The sequence below is a fragment of the Anolis sagrei genome, chromosome 10 (genome assembly GCF_037176765.1).
Source record: "Anolis sagrei isolate rAnoSag1 chromosome 10, rAnoSag1.mat, whole genome shotgun sequence".
NCBI lineage: Eukaryota > Metazoa > Chordata > Lepidosauria > Squamata > Dactyloidae > Anolis > Anolis sagrei.
In genome coordinates, this window is record NC_090030.1 from 32345468 (window position 1) to 32360633 (window position 15166).

Genomic DNA, 15166 nt, shown 5'->3' on the forward strand with positions numbered 1-15166 from the left:
AAAGAGGGAAAGACGGAAGGAAGGAGAGAAAGAAGGAAAGAAAGGTAGAGAAGGAAGGAAGGGGAGAAGGGGAGAAAGAGGGAAAGGAGGGAAGGAAAGAAAGGTAGAGAAGGAAGGAAGGAGAGAAGGAAATAAAAAAGTGAAAGAGGGAAGGAAGGAGAGAAGGAAGGAAAGAAAGAGAGAAGGAAGGAAGGAAGGAAGGAAGGAAGGAAGGAAGGAAAGAGACAAGGAAAGATGGAACCAAAGAGCAAAGGAAGTGAGAAAATAAACAGGTAGAGAAGGAAGAAAGAAGAAGAGAAAGAAAAAGAGGGAGGGAAGGAAAGAGGGAGGGAAGGGGTGAAAGAAAGAAGGAGGAGAAAGTGGGAGTGAAGGTTTGCCACAGCAACGCCTGGCAGGTGCAGCTAGTAAATAGAATCCTAGAATCCAAGAGTTGGAAGAGACCTCCTGGGCCATCCAGTCCAACCCCATTCTGCCAAGAAGCAGGAATATTGCATTCAAATCACCCCTGACAGATGGCCATCCAGTCTGTTTAAAAACCTCCAAAGAAGGAGCCTCCACCACACTCCGGGGCAGAGAGTTCCACTGCTGAACGGCTCTCACAGTCAGGAAGTTCTTCCTCATGTTCAGATGGAATCTCCTCTCTTGACGTTTCAAGTCATTATTTCGTGTCTCCTCTCTTGTAGTTTGAAATAAATAAAATGCAAGCCAAGAAATACCTCTCAAAACTTCCTAGGCTTAGTTGGTTGAGCCAAGTGGCTAAGAGTTGAAGCTACAAATTAAACTCGATCCAGTTCTCACTCCCGCCATAGAACGCTTCTGCCTTCTTTGGGAATGGCCAGAAATCAGGCGTGTGTTTACGTGTTGCCATTGGGCCCTGTATTGGCACTGGAGGTCCTTACTTACCATCTCCTTTCACCCCATTAATTAGGATCGTTTCCTGGGCTTGAGAGGCACAATCCTTCTCTTCTTGGTCATCCATCAATCTGACCGCAGGTTCTTCACTCCATGCTCTGCTGCAGCCGGACAGCCTACAATCACATGCGGAAACAAACACACAGATTGGAAAGTTAGGCAACATTTGGAGTTCTGCACAAAAGGGAGCAATGCTAATATTGGAGCGCACAGCAAGGATCTGTCTGTTTGAGCTATTCCAACGCACATGCTTTGAGCAATCGCCGCTCTTACGTTCCCTCCAATCTAAATAGAGAGCACATTAATAGGGTTGCTGTAAGGTTTTTGGGGCTGTATGGCTGTGAGCCAGAAGCATTCTCTCCTGACATTTCGCCTGCATCTATGGCAGGCATTCTCAGAGGTTGTGAAGTCTGTTGGAAACTAGGAAAATGGGGTTTATGTACCTGTGGAATATGTCCAGGGTGGGAGAAAGAACGCTTTTCTATTTGAGTTAGGTGTGAATGTTTCAATTATAGAATCATAGAATCATAGAATCAAAGAGTTGGAAGAGACCTCCTGGGCCATCCAGTCCAACCCCCTCCTGCCAAGAAGCAGGAATATTGCATTCAAATCACCCCTGACAGATGGCCATCCAGCCCCTGTTTAAAAGCTTCCAAAGAAGGAGCCTCCACCACACTCCGGGGCAGAGAGTTCCACTGCTGAACGGCTCTCACAGTCAGGAAGTTCTTCCTCGTGTTCAGATGGAATCTCCTCTCTTGTAGTTGGAAGCCATTGTTCCGAGTTCTAGTCTCCAAGGAAGCAGAAAACAAGCTTGCTCCCTCCTCCTCCCTGTGGCTTCCTCTCACATATTTATACATGGCTATCACATCTCCTCTCAGCCTTCTCTTCTTCAGGCTAAACATGCCTAAGCCGCTCCTCATAGGGCTTGTTCTCCAGACCCTTGATCATTTTAGTCGCCCTCCTCTGGACACATTCCAGCTTGTCAATATCTCTCTTGAATTGTGGTGCCCAGAATTGGACACAGAGATGGAATGGGATCCAAAGAATTTGACAAATTTGTGAACCTCCTGCAGCTCCTCCATGATGACATGATGGCAACAGCCTTGGACAGCAATGGCTCCCAAAGTGACCCATTTAAGGTGGATTCAGGTGTCAAACAGGGAGGTGTTATTGCCCCCAACCTTATTTTCCATCTTCATCGCTATGATAATTCACTTTGTTGTTGGGAAGATGGCAAGCTATTTAACCTCAACAGCCTGAAAGCCAAAACTAAGGTCACAACAACATCTGTTACAGAACTCCAATATGCCAATGATAGCTGAGTATGTGCACATTCAGAAGATGACCTACAAGCCACTTTCAACACATTTGCAGAAGCAAACGAGAAGCTCGGCCTCTCATTGAACATTGAGAAAACCAAAGTGCTCTTTCAGCAGTCACCAACCAATGCCTCTCCAATGCCAGAGATACAACTTAATGGTGTAACATTAGAAAATGTGGACCATTTCCGCTCCCTTGGCAGCCACCTCTCCACCAAAGCCAACACTGACACTGAAATACAACACTGCCTGAGCTCTGCAAGTGCAGCATTCTTCCGAATGAAGCAGAGAGTGTTTGAGGATTGGGACATCCATAGGGAGACCAAGGTCTTTGTTTACAAAGCAAACACCTTCTCCTTCTCACCTGTCATCAAGGAGGCTGTCCAGACCTTGAATTGGCTGCTGTGTTGGACTGGGTGAGAGCTAACAAATTGAAACTGAATCCAGACAAGACAGAGGTCCTCCTGGTCAGTCGTAAGGCCGAACAGGGTATAGGGTTACAGCCTGTGCTGGACGGGGTTCCACTCCCCCTGAAGACGCAGGTTCGCAGCTTGGGAGTGATCCTGGACTCATCGCTGAGCCTGGAACCCCAGGTCTCAGCGGTGGCCGGGAGAGCTTTTGCACAATTAAAACTTGTGCACCAGTTGCGCCCGTTCCTTGGGAAGTCTGATCTGGCCACGGTGGTTCACGCTCTTGTTACATCCCGAATAGACTACTGCAACGCTATCTACATGGGGTTGCCCTTGAAGACTTTTCAGAAACTTCAACTTGTCCAGTGAGCGGCGGCTAGACTGCTCACCGGAGCGACATACAGGGAGCATACCACCCCCTTGCTATGCCAGCTCCACTGGTTGCCGATTCAGTTCCGAGCACAATTCAAGGTGCTGGTTTTGACCTACAAAACCCTATACGGTTCCGGTCCAGTGTATCTGTCCGAACGTATCTCCCTCTATGTCTCACCCCGGAGTCTGAGATCATCTAGGGAGGCCCTGCTCTCGACCCCACCACTGTCACAAGTGAGGCTGGTGGGGACAAGGAGCAGGGCTTTCTCAGTGGTGGCCCCTCACCTGTGGAACTCACTCCCGGGGGAAATCAGGGCATCATCATCCCTCCTTGCCTTCAGGAGGAGGGTGAAGACGTGGTTATGGGACCTGGCCTTTGGGCACTCTGGCAATTAAATTAGACAATCAGCGAGTAAGACCAACAGGATTGATGAAGTGGAACATAAAAGTAGATCTATGAGTTAGCGAACGCTGACCATGCAAGAGGAGAAATTGGGTTTGTATAGGTTTTATTGATTTTATTGATTTTATGGTTATAATGCATGAACTGTTATTAATTGCGAATTGATGCAATTTTGTGTATGATTGTTTTATGATGCAGGCATCGAATTGTGCCTTTGTCTCTGTAAGCCGCCCTGAGTCCCCTTCGGGGTGAGAAGGGCGGGGTAAAAGAACCCCAAATAAATAAATAAATAAATAAATAAATAGAGCTATTGACCTCCCAACCCTGCTATACGCCTGCGAGACATGGACTGTCTACAGACGTCACACTCAACCCCTGGAATGATTCCATCAGTGTTGCCTCTGAAAAATCCTGCAAATTTCATGGGAAGATAGTCCGACAAATGTCAGTATGTTGGAAGAAGCAAAGACCACCAGCCTTGAAGCGATGCTCCTATGCCATCAACTCCCCTGGACTGGCCACGCTGTCTGAATGCCTGATCACCGTCCTCCAAGCAGTTACTCTACTCCCGACTCAAGAAGGGGAAACTGAATGTTGGTGGACAGAAAAAAGAGATTTAAAGATGGGCTTAAAGCGAACCTTGAAAACTGTGGCATGGACACCGAGAACTAGGAAGCCCTGGCCCTTGAGCGCTCCAGCTGGAGGTCAGGAAGGGAAGGAGAAAGGAAAGAGAGTACGAAGGAAGGACGACAGGGAGGAAGGGAAGGATGGAAGGAGAAGGAGGGAGAATGGGAAGGAGGGAGGAAAGAGGGAAGGAAAGACAAAAGGGAAGGAAGGATAAAAGGGTGAAAGGGCTGGATGGAAGGAGAAAGAGAGGGAGGGAAGGAGGGAAGAAAGAGGGAAGAAAGGAAAAACAAAAGGGAAGGAAGGATGGAAGGAAGGAAGGAGAAAGGAAAAGAGGGAAGAAAGAGAGAAGGAAGGAAAGACAAAAGTGAGGGATGGCAGAAAGGATGAAAGGGTGGAAGGGAAGGATGGAAAGAAGGAAGGGAAAGAGGAATGAAAGAGAGAAGGAAGGAAGGATGAAAGGGAGGAAGAGAAGGATGGAAGGAGAAAGAGGGAGAGTGGGAAGGAGGGAGGAAAGAGGTAAGGAAGAAAGGATGAAAAGGATAGAAGGGAAGGACTGAAGAAAGGAAGGAAAGGAGGAAGGAAAAAGAGAAAGAGGGATGGATGGAAGGAAGGGAAGGATAAAGGAAAGACAGAAGGAAGGAAAACAAAAGGAAAGGAAGGAAGGAGAAAAGGAAAGAGGGAGGAAAAAGAGGAGGAAGGAAAGATAAAAGGGAGGGAAGGCGGAAAGAACAGAAGGGTGGATGGGAAGGATGGAAAGAAGGAAGGAAGGAGGAAGGAAAGAGAGAAGGAAGGAAGGATGAAAGGGAGAAAGGGAAGGATGGAAGGAGAAAGAGGGAGAGTGGGAAGGAGGGAGGAAAGAGGGAAGGAAAGACAAAAGGGAAGGAAGGATAAAAGGGTGGAAAGGATGGCTGGAAGGAGAAAGAGAGCGAGGGAAGGAGGGAAGGAAGAGGGAAGGAAGGAAAAACAAAAGGGAAGGTAGAAAGGATGAAAGTGTGGACGGGAAGGATCAAAGAAAGGAAGGGAAGGAGGAAGGAAGGAAAAAAGAGAAGGGAGGATGGAAGGACGGAAAAGGAGGAGGAAGGAAAAAGAGGGAAGGAAGGAAAAACAAAAGGAAAGGAAGGCAGGAAGGAAGGAGAAAGGGAAAGAGGGAGGAAAGAGGGAAGGAAGGAAAGATAAAAGGGTGGGAAGGCGGAAAGGATGAAAGGGTGTAAGGGAAGGATGGAAAGAAGGAAGGGAAGGAGGAAGGAAAGAGAGAAGGAAGGATGAAAGGGAAGAAGGGAACGATGGAAGGAGAACGAGGGAGAGTGGGAAGGAGGGAGGAAAGGGGGAAGAAAGAAAGGATGAAAAGGGTAAAAGGGAAGGATTGAAGAAAGGAAGGAAAGGAGGAAGGAAAAAGAGAAAGAAGGATGAAAGGAAGGAAGGGAAGGATAAAGGAAAGACAGAAGGAAGGAAAACAAAAGGAAAGGAAGGAAGGAGAAAGGGAAAGAGGGAGGAAAAAGAGAAGGAAGGAAAGATAAAAGGGAGGGAAGGCAGAAAGGACAGAAGGGTGGAAGGAAAGGATGGAAAAAAGGAAGGAAGGAGGAAGGAAAGAGAGAAGGAAGGAAGGATGAAAGGGAGAAAGGGAAGGATGGAAGAAGAAAGAGGGAGAGTGGAAAGGAGGGAGGAAAGAGGGAAGGAAACAAAAGGGAAGGAAGAATAAAAGGGTGGAAAGGATGGATGGAAGGAGAAAGAGAGAGAGGGAAGGAGGGAAGAAAGAGGTAAGGAAGAGAGGATGAAAGAGTGGAAGAGAAGGATTGAAGAAAGGAAGGGGAGGAGGAAGGAAAAAGAGAAAGAAGGATGGAAGGAAGGGAAGGGTAAAGGAAAGAGAGAAGGTAGGAAAAACAAAAGGAAGGAAGCAAGGAAGAAGGGAGAGAGGGAGAGAGAAAGGAAAGAGAGAAGGAAGGAAAGCCTAAAGGGAGGGAAGGCGCAAAGGACGAAAGGGTGGAAGGGAAGGATGGAAAGAAGGAAGGGAAGGAGGAATGAAAGAGAGAAGGAAAGATGAAAGGGAGGAAGGGAAGGATGGAAGGAGAAAGAGGGAGAGAGGGAAGGAGGGAGGAAAGAGGGAAGGAAAGACAAAAGGGAAGGAAGGATAAAAGGGTGGAAGGGCTGGATGGAAGGAGAAGGAGAGAGAAGGAAGGAGGGAAGAAAGAGGGAAGGATGAAAGGGTGGAAGGGAAGGATTGAAGAAAGGAAGGGAAGAAGGAAGGAAAAAGAGAAAGAAGGATGGAAGAAAGGAAGGGAAGGGTAAAGGAAAGCGAGAAGGGAGGAAAAACAAAAGGAAAGGAAGGAAGCAAGGAAGGAAGAAAGGAGAAAGGGAGAGAGGGAGGAATGAGAGAAGGAAGGAAAGACTAAAGGGATGGAAGGCAGAAAGGACAGAAGGGTGGAAGGGAAGGATGGAATGAAGGAAGGGAAGGAGGAAGGAAAAAGAGAAGGAAGGAAACATAGGATAGTGAGAAAGAGAAGGGCCTGGGTTTGCCCACACTTGCACTACAGGTTCCATCTCTCACTCTCTTGAGTAGCAGCAGCGTTTCCGCATCGTTCTTTGTACTCAACAAAATACACTTCTCCCCCAGACAGAACCTCTGTTGAGTTCTCCATGCAATGCAGTTACATAAGCGGCACACATTTTATTTGGCTTCCTTGCAGTGTCAATAGGAACGAGCGATACAAATCCCCATCTGCCACGCTAGTACTCCTTTGTCACTTTTTAAAGAAAAGGGGATTGCACGCTTCAAAAGAACAGAAGCGAAACACCAGGAGGATAAGGACGTCTGATAGGAAAGCAGCATGCTCTGAAGCCAACATTCAGAAAATACTAGAAAAATCAAGCCAAGCATATTTATTATTATTATTATTATTATTATTATTATTATTATTAGCCGTCCCCTGCCACGCGTTGCTGTGGCCCACATGGGGGTTCTGTGTGGGAGGTTTGGCCCAATTCTATTGTTGGTGGGGTTCAGAATGCTCCGTGATTGTAGGTGAACTATAAATCCCAGCAACTACAACTCCCAAATGTCAATATTCTATTTTCCCCAAACTCCAGCAGTGTTCACATTGGGGCATATTGAGTATTCGAGCCAAGTTTGGTCCAGATCCATCATTGTTTGAGTCCACAGTGCTCTCGAGATGTAGGTGAACTATAACTCCAAAACTCAAGGTCAATGCCTACCAAAGCCTTCTAGTGTTTTCTGTTGGTCATGGGAGTCCTGTATGCCATGTTTGGTTCAATTCCATCATTGGTGGAGTTCAGAGTGCTCTTTGATTGCAGGTGTACTATAAATCCCAGCAACTACAACTCCCAAATGTCAAGGTCTGTTTTCCCAAAGCTCTGCCTGTGTTCACATTGGGGCATATTGAGTACTAGCTGTGCCCTGCCACGCGTTGCTGTGGCCTATAGTAAATCTTTTCAAAGTAGAGGTAGATATCTGGAGTATTATGGAAGAGAGGTACCTACCTATTCCTTCCCCCTTTTTCTCCCCCTTTCTCTCCTTTCTTCCTTCTCTACCTCTTTCTTTCTTTCTTTCTTTCTTTCTTTCTTTCTTTCTTTCTTTCTTTCCTTCTTTCGCTCCTTGGTTTCATCCTTCTCTCTTTCCTTCATTTCCTCCCCCTTTCTTCCTTTGCCTCCTTTCTTCCCTCCATGTTTCCTTCCTTCTTTCACTTTTTATTTGCTGTGGCCAACCTTCTCTCTTTCTCTCCTCCTTTCCCTCCTTCCTTCCCATCTTTCCTTCTCCTCTTCCTTCTCTATCTCTTTCCTTCCTTCCCCCTTTTTTCTTTCTCTTCTGCTGTCTCTCTTTTCTTCTCTCTTTCCTTCCCTCCCTCTTTCTCTACATCTTCCCCCTTCCTTCACTCCCTCTTTCCTTCCTTCATTCCCTTTTTTCTTTCCTTCTCTCCTTCCTTCCTTCTCTCCTTCCTTCTTTCCCCTTTTTCTTTCCCTCCCTCTTTCTCTCATTTCTTCCTTCTCTACCTCTTTCCTTCCTTCCCCTTTTTCTTTCTCTTCTGCTGTCTCTCTTATCTTTCCTTCCTTCATTCCCTTTTTTCTTTCCTTCCCTCCTTCCTTCCTTCTCTCCTTCCTTCTTTCCCCTTTTTCTTTCCCTCCCTCTTTCTCTCATTTCTTCCTTCTCTACCTCTTTCCTTCCTTCCCCTTTTTCTTTCTCTTCTGCTGCCTCTCTTATCTTTCCTTCCTTCATTCCCTTTTTTCTTTCCTTCCTTCCCTCCTTCCTTCCTTCTCTCCTTCCTTCTTTCCCCTTTTTCTTTCCCTCCCTCTTTCTCTCATTTCTTCTTTCTCTACCTCTTTCCTTCCTTCCCCTTTTTCTTTCTCTTCTGCTGTCTCTCTTATCTTTCCTTCCTTCATTCCCTTTTTTCTTTCCTTCCCTCCTTCCTTCCTTCTCTCCTTCCTTCTTTCCCCTTTTTCTTTCCCTCCCTCTTTCTTTCATTTCTTCCTTCTCTACCTCTTTTCTTCCTTCCCCTTTTTCTTTCTCTTCTGCTGTCTCTCTTCTTTCCTTCCTTCATTCCCTTTTTTCTTTCCTTCCCTCCTTCCTTCCTTCTCTCCTTCCTTCTTTCCCCTTTTTCTTTCCCTCCCTCTTTCTCTCATTTCTTCCTTCTCTACCTCTTTCCTTCCTTCCCCCTTTTTCTTTCTCTTCTGCTGTCTCTCTTATCTTTCCTTCCATCTTTCCTTTTCTTTCCTTTTCTTCTTCCTTCTTTCTCTTCCTTTCCTTCCTTCCCCCTTTTTCTTTACCTCCCTTTCTCTTTCTTCCTTCTTTCCTTCCTTCCCGTCTTTCCTTCTCTATCTCTTTCTTTCCTCCCCCTTTTTCTTTCTCTTCTGCTGTCTCTTTTTTTCCTTCCTTCTCTCTTTCCTTCTTTCCTTCCCTCCCTTTCTCTACGGGAAGGGGGGCGGGGCTTGGAGGGGGCGGGGTTTGGAGGGGAAGAAGAAGGAGGGGGAGGAGGTAAGATTGGGGTGTGGTGTTGCGTGTGTGTGTGTGTGGGGCGGGGGAGTGAGGTGACGTGTTGTGGCGTGATCGTGCTGGGCAGGGCGAGGGAGGGAGGTACGGAGGGTGCGTTGGCCGTTTGGCCATGTGTGTGCGCGCGCCGGGGACTTTGCGCCATTGCGCATGCTCTGTTGTTTTGTCCTTTTGTGAGTGTGTTGTTGTGTTGTTCAGTATTTTGATTTGATATGTTTGTACCTTGTGGGTTGAGGTATGTGCATGGGAATTTTGGTTAATTTTCGTTGGGGAGTTTTTGAGTTTTGCTGTCCCGTTGGACGCCCCTTACAGATTTATAGATATAGATTCTTGCCAAGTTTCCGAACTCCACCGTCTCTCTCTCTCTCTTTCTTTGCACAAATGCACACATTAGCAATCTGCTCAATTAGCCGAAGGTGTGACATCATTAGACATAAAGACATATCGTTTAATTGCCTCTTTCAATTACATTGAGTTAAAGGCGGATTCACAAGGAGAACTTCTGTTTGGTAAGATGTCTCTTGCCACTTTCTATATCTGGATTCCGGAGAAGTCTTTTCAGTGGATTTACAGTATTCCCTCATTTATTGCGGGTGTTACGTTCCGGGACCACCCGCGAAAAGTGAAAATCCACAAAGTAGGGACACTATATTTATTTTAATATTTATAGATTATTTTAGTAGTTATACGCTATTTTAAGTCTTTATAAACCCTCCCCACACACTTATACGCTACATCGCCCTTTTCCTTTACCTTATTATATATTAATTGTGTCCAATTCTGGGCACCACAATTCAAGAGAGATATTGACAAGCTGGAATGTGTCCAGAGGAGAGCGACTAAAATGATAAAAGGTCTGGAGAACAAGCCCTATGAGGAGCGGCTTAAGGAGCTGGGCATGTTTAGCCTGAAGAAGAGAAGGCTGAGAGGGGATATGATAGCCATGTATAAATATGTGAGAGGAAGCCACAGGGAGGAGGGAGCAGATCAGGGGTCTGGAGAACAAGCCCTATGAGGAGCGGCTTAAGGAGCTGGGCATGTTTAGCCTGAAGAAGAGAAGGCTGAGAGGAGATATGATAGCCATGTATAAATATGTGAGAGGAAGCCACAGGGAGGAGGGAGCAGATCAGGGGTCTGGAGAACAAGCCCTATGAGGAGCGGCTTAAGGAGCTGGGCATGTTTAGCCTGAAGAAGAGAAGGCTGAGAGGGGATATGATAGCCATGTATAAATATGTGAGAGGAAGCCACAGGGAGGAGGGAGCAGATCAGGGGTCTGGAGAACAAGCCCTATGAGGAGCGGCTTAAGGAGCTGGGCATGTTTAGCCTGAAGAAGAGAAGGCTGAGAGGAGATATGATAGCCATGTATAAATATGTGAGAGGAAGCCACAGGGAGGAGGGAGCAAACTTGTTTTCTGCTTCCTTGGAGACTAGGACGCGAAACAATGGCTTCAAACTACAAGAGAGGAGATTCCATCTGAACATGAGGAAGAACTTCCTGACTGTGAGAGCCGTTCAGCAGTGGAACTCTCTGCCCCGGAATGTGGTGGAGGCTCCTTCTTTGGAGGCTTTGAAACAGAGGCTGGATGGCCATTTGTCAGGGGTGATTTGAATGCAATATTCCTGCTTCTTGGCAGAATGGGGTTGGACTGGATGATGGCCCATGAGGTCTCTTCCAACTTTAGGATTCTAGGATTCTAAGTATATTATTATTATTATTATTATTATTATTATTATTATTATTATCACAGCTAGATGAGTCCACAGCAGACAAGATCACTCTGATGGCTGTTATATTGGATCACACGTCAGACACTTCCCAAGTGTCTAGAACTGTGATTGTTGTTGTTGTTGTTGTTGTTGTTATTATTAGAAACACAGCAAGATGAGTCCACAGCAGACATATCCCAAGATCTACAACTCCCAAATGACAAAATCAAAATTTTTTGGAGTGATAGACATACATGGGGTTGTTAGGTGTCTTGTGTCCAAATTTGGTGTCAATTCGCCCTGTGGTTTTTGACTTCTGTTAATCCCACAAACGAACATTACATTTTTATTTATATAGACTAGCTGTACCCGCCACGCGTTGCTGTGGCCAACCCCTCTTTCTCTCCTTCTTTCCCTCCTTCCTTCACTCCCTCTTTCCTTCCTTCCCTTCTTTCCTTCTCTCCTTCCTTCCTTCTCTATCTCTTTCCTTCCTTCCCTCTCTCTTTTGCTACATCTTCCCCTCTTCCTTTGCTCCCTCTTTCCTTCCTTCTTTCCCTTTCCTTCTCTCCTTCCTTCCTTCTCTAACTTTTCTTCCTTCCCTTTTTCTTTCCCTCCCTCTTTCTCTCCTTTCTTCTTCTCTACCTCTTTCCTTCCTTCCTTCTCTTTGCTTCCATGCTTCCTTCTCCCTTTCCTTCTTTCCTTCCCTCTCTCTTTCTCTCCTTCTTTCCTTTTTTCTTTCCTTCTCCCCTTCCTTCCTTCTCTAACTTTTCTTCCTTCCCTTTTTCTTTCCCTCCCTCTTTCTCTCCTTTCTTCCTTCTCTACCTCTTTCCTTCCTTCCTTCTCTTTGCTTCCATGCTTCCTTCTCCCTTTCCTTCTTTCCTTCCCTCTCTCTTTCTCTCCTTCTTTCCCTCCCTCTTTCCTTCATTCTTTCCTTTTTTTTTCTTTCCTTCACTCCTTCCTTCCTTCTCTAAATTTCTTCCTTCCCTTTTTCTTTCTCTCCCTCTTTCTCTCCTTTCTTCCTTCTCTACCTCTTTCCTTCTCTTTGCTTCCATGCTTCCTTCTGCCTTTCCTTCTTTCCCTCCCTCTCTCTTTCTCTCCTTCTTTCCCTCCCTCTTTCCTTCATTCTTTCCTTTTTTTCTTTCCTTCACTCCTTCCTTCCTTCTCTAAATTTCTTCCTTCCCCCTTTTCTTTCCCTCCCTCTTTCTCTCCTTTCTTCCTTCTCTACCTCTTTCCTTCCTTCTCTTTGCTTCCATGCTTCCTTCTCCCTTTCCTTCTTCCCTTCCCTCCCTCTTTCTCTCCTTCTTTCCCTCCCTCTTTCCTTCCTTCTTTCCTTTTTTTCTTTCCTTCTTTCCTTCTCTAACTTTCCTTCCTTCCCCCTTTTCTTTCCTTCCCTCTTTCTCTCCTTTCTTCCTTCTCTACCTCTTTCCTTCCTTCCTTCTCTTTGCTTCCATGCTTCCTTCTCCCTTTCCTTCTTTCCTTCCCTCTCTCTTTCTCTCCTTCTTTCCCTCCCTCCCTCCCTCCCTCCTTCCTTCTTTCCTTTTTTCTTTCCTTCTCTCCTTCCTTCCTTCTCTAACTTTTCTTCCTTCCCTTTTTCTTTCCCTCCCTCTTTCTCTCCTTTCTTCCTTCTCTACCTCTTTCCTTCCTTCCTTCTCTTTGCTTCCATGCTTCCTTCTCCCTTTCCTTCTTTCCCTCCCTCTCTCTTTCTCTCCTTCTTTCCCTCCCTCTTTCCTTCATTCTTTCCTTTTTTTTCTTTCCTTCACTCCTTCCTTCCTTCTCTAAATTTCTTCCTTCCCCCTTTTCTTTCCCTCCCTCTTTCTCTCCTTTCTTCCTTCTCTACCTCTTTCCTTCCTTCTCTTTGCTTCCATGCTTCTCCCTTTCCTTCTTTCCTTCTCTCCCTCTTTCTCTCCTTCTTTCCCTCCCTCTTTCCTTCCTTCTTTCCTTTTTTTCTTTCCTTCTCTCCTTCCATCCTTCTCTAACTTTTCTTCCTTCCCCTTTTCTTTCCCTCCCTCTTTTTCTCCTTCCTTCCTTCTCTACCTCTTTCCTTCCTTCCTTCTCTCTTTGCTTCCATGCTTCCTTCTCCCTTTCCTTCTTTCTTTCCCTCCCTCCCTCCCTCTTTCTTTTCTTTCTTTTCTCCCCTTCCCACCCTCTTTCTTCCCTTTTTTCTGTATTGTCATTTAGCTTTTGGGGGCTTTTTCTGCTGTGTTTTTCAGTTTTTTTTGAGTTCTGTTAATCCCACAAACGAACATTACATTTTTATTTATATAGATGATGATGATGATGATGATGATTATCTATATATATAAAATTGCTCTGTGCATAATGAGTACCTTAAAAACAAAAGAACCACTGAACGAAATCACACCAAATTTGGCAACACAACGTCTCACAACACAAGGAGTGACCATCACTCAATAATTATGATTTTGCCATTTGGGAGTTGTAGTTGCTGGGATTTATAGTTCACCTATAATCAAAGAGCATTCTGAACTCCATCAATGAAGGAACTGAACCAAACTTGGCACACAGATTAACAGAAAATGCTGGAAGCGTTTGGGGGGCATTGACCTTGAGTTTGGGAGTTGTAGTTCACCTACATCCAGAGATCACTGTGGACTCAAACAATGATGGATCTGGACCAAACTTGTCACAAGCACTCAATATGCCTAAATATGAACACAGATGGAGTTTGGGGGAAATAGACCTTGACATTTGGGAGTTGTAGTTGCTGGGATCTATAGTTCACCTACAATCAAAGAGCATTCTGAACCCCACCAACAACAGAATTGGACTAAACTTGGCACACAGGTCTCCCATGACCTGGAAGGGTTTGGTGGGCAGTGTCCTTTGGTTTTGGAGTTGTAGTTCACCTACATCCAGAGATCACTGTGGACTCAAGCAATGATGGATCTGGACCAAACTCGACACAAATACTCAATATGCCCAAATGTGAACACTGGTGGAGTTTGGGGAAAATAGACCTTGACATTTGGGAGTTGCAGTTGCTGGGATTTATAGTTCACCTACAATCAAAGAGCATTCTGAACCCCACCAACAATAGAATTGGATTAAACTTGGCACACAGGTCTCCCATGACCTGGAAGGGTTTGGTGGGCAGTGTCCTTTGATTTTGGAGTTGTAGTTCACCTACATCCAGAGATCACTGTGGACTCAAGTAATGATGGATCTGGACCAAACTTGACACAAATACTCAATATGCCCACTAGTGGAGTTTGGGGGAAATAGACCTCATTTGGGAGTTGTGGTTGCTGGGATTTATAGTTCACCTACAATCACAGAGTATTCGGAACCCCACCAATGGTAGAATTGGGCCAAACCTCCCACACAGAACCCCCATGAGGGCCACAGCAACGCGTGGCAGGGGACGGCTAGTTATTATTAAAAAGGATGGTTTTTTCCAGCATCATTTTGGTCCCAGGAAGAAGACGAAAAACTAACTGCAAAGTTCTTTTTCCTTTCTCTCTCTCTCTCCTGGGAAGGAAAACCCAATAAAGGAGTCGGGACTGGATCTATGCGGAGGCATTAATCACCTTGCAGCAGAGTTATTTGCTTTTGCATAGGAAAGCTGCGCGGCTCTAATTGTTTCATTAGAAGGATCCTGCTTCTTGCTGCCCAAGGCCCTAGTAAATACCTGGGAGGTGTGGAAGAGAGTGGGCAGGGAAGGGGAGGGCGGTCTCGAAAAGGCAATTCCAGGGTAAAGATAATAAATTGATCAACACACCGCGCCCGGCGTTAGTTAATTCATCGCCGCTTCCTTCACTTAAGGCAACCAGAGAGCAGTCGAAAATAAAAAGCCGGAGACTGAACAATAAAAACAAAGCCATGTACCGCTCCTGGTGCATTGCAGAACCGCAATAACATAAAACCAGCTATTTAGAAATGCCGATTATCTGTGTTTAGTGTTCATCTAGGCGCCGAAGATCCTGGTGATCCTCCAGATCCTTTGCCTGAAGGCTCTGCTTTATTAAACCAGAGGTGGGAAAAGCTCCGGGCAGAACATAGTCGTCACCGTTTGAGGATGCAAATCCCATCATTCCTGACCATGACAGCAACCTCTGAGGATGCCTGCCATAAATGCAGGTGAAACGCCAGGAGAGAATGCTTCTAGAACAGCGTTTCTCAACCTGGGGGTCGGGACCCCTGGAGGGGTCGCGAGGGGGTGACAGAGGGGTCGCCAAAGACACAGTATTTTCTGTTGGTCATGGGGTTCTGTGTGGGAAGTTTGGCCTAATTCTAACCTTGGTGGGGTTCAGAATGCTCTTTGATTGTTGGTGAACTATAAATCCAAGTAACTACCACTCCCAATGTCAAGGTCTATTTTCCCCAAACTCCAGCAGAGTTCACATTTGGGCATATTGATTGTCATGACAAATTTGGTCCAGATCCATTATTGTTTGAG

General features: G+C 45.8%; 1 protein-coding gene across 1 annotated transcript in view; it reads right to left on the reverse strand.

Annotated features, from left to right (window-relative positions):
• Positions 1 to 15166, reverse strand: part of NEXMIF (neurite extension and migration factor) — a 332310-nt gene that overhangs the window by 12870 nt on the left and 304274 nt on the right. The window contains exon 4 of the mRNA XM_067471681.1: positions 904 to 1028. Coding sequence (XP_067327782.1) covers positions 904 to 979 — 76 coding nt within the window. The 5' untranslated portion in view covers positions 980 to 1028. The remainder of the gene's footprint in view (positions 1 to 903; positions 1029 to 15166) is intronic.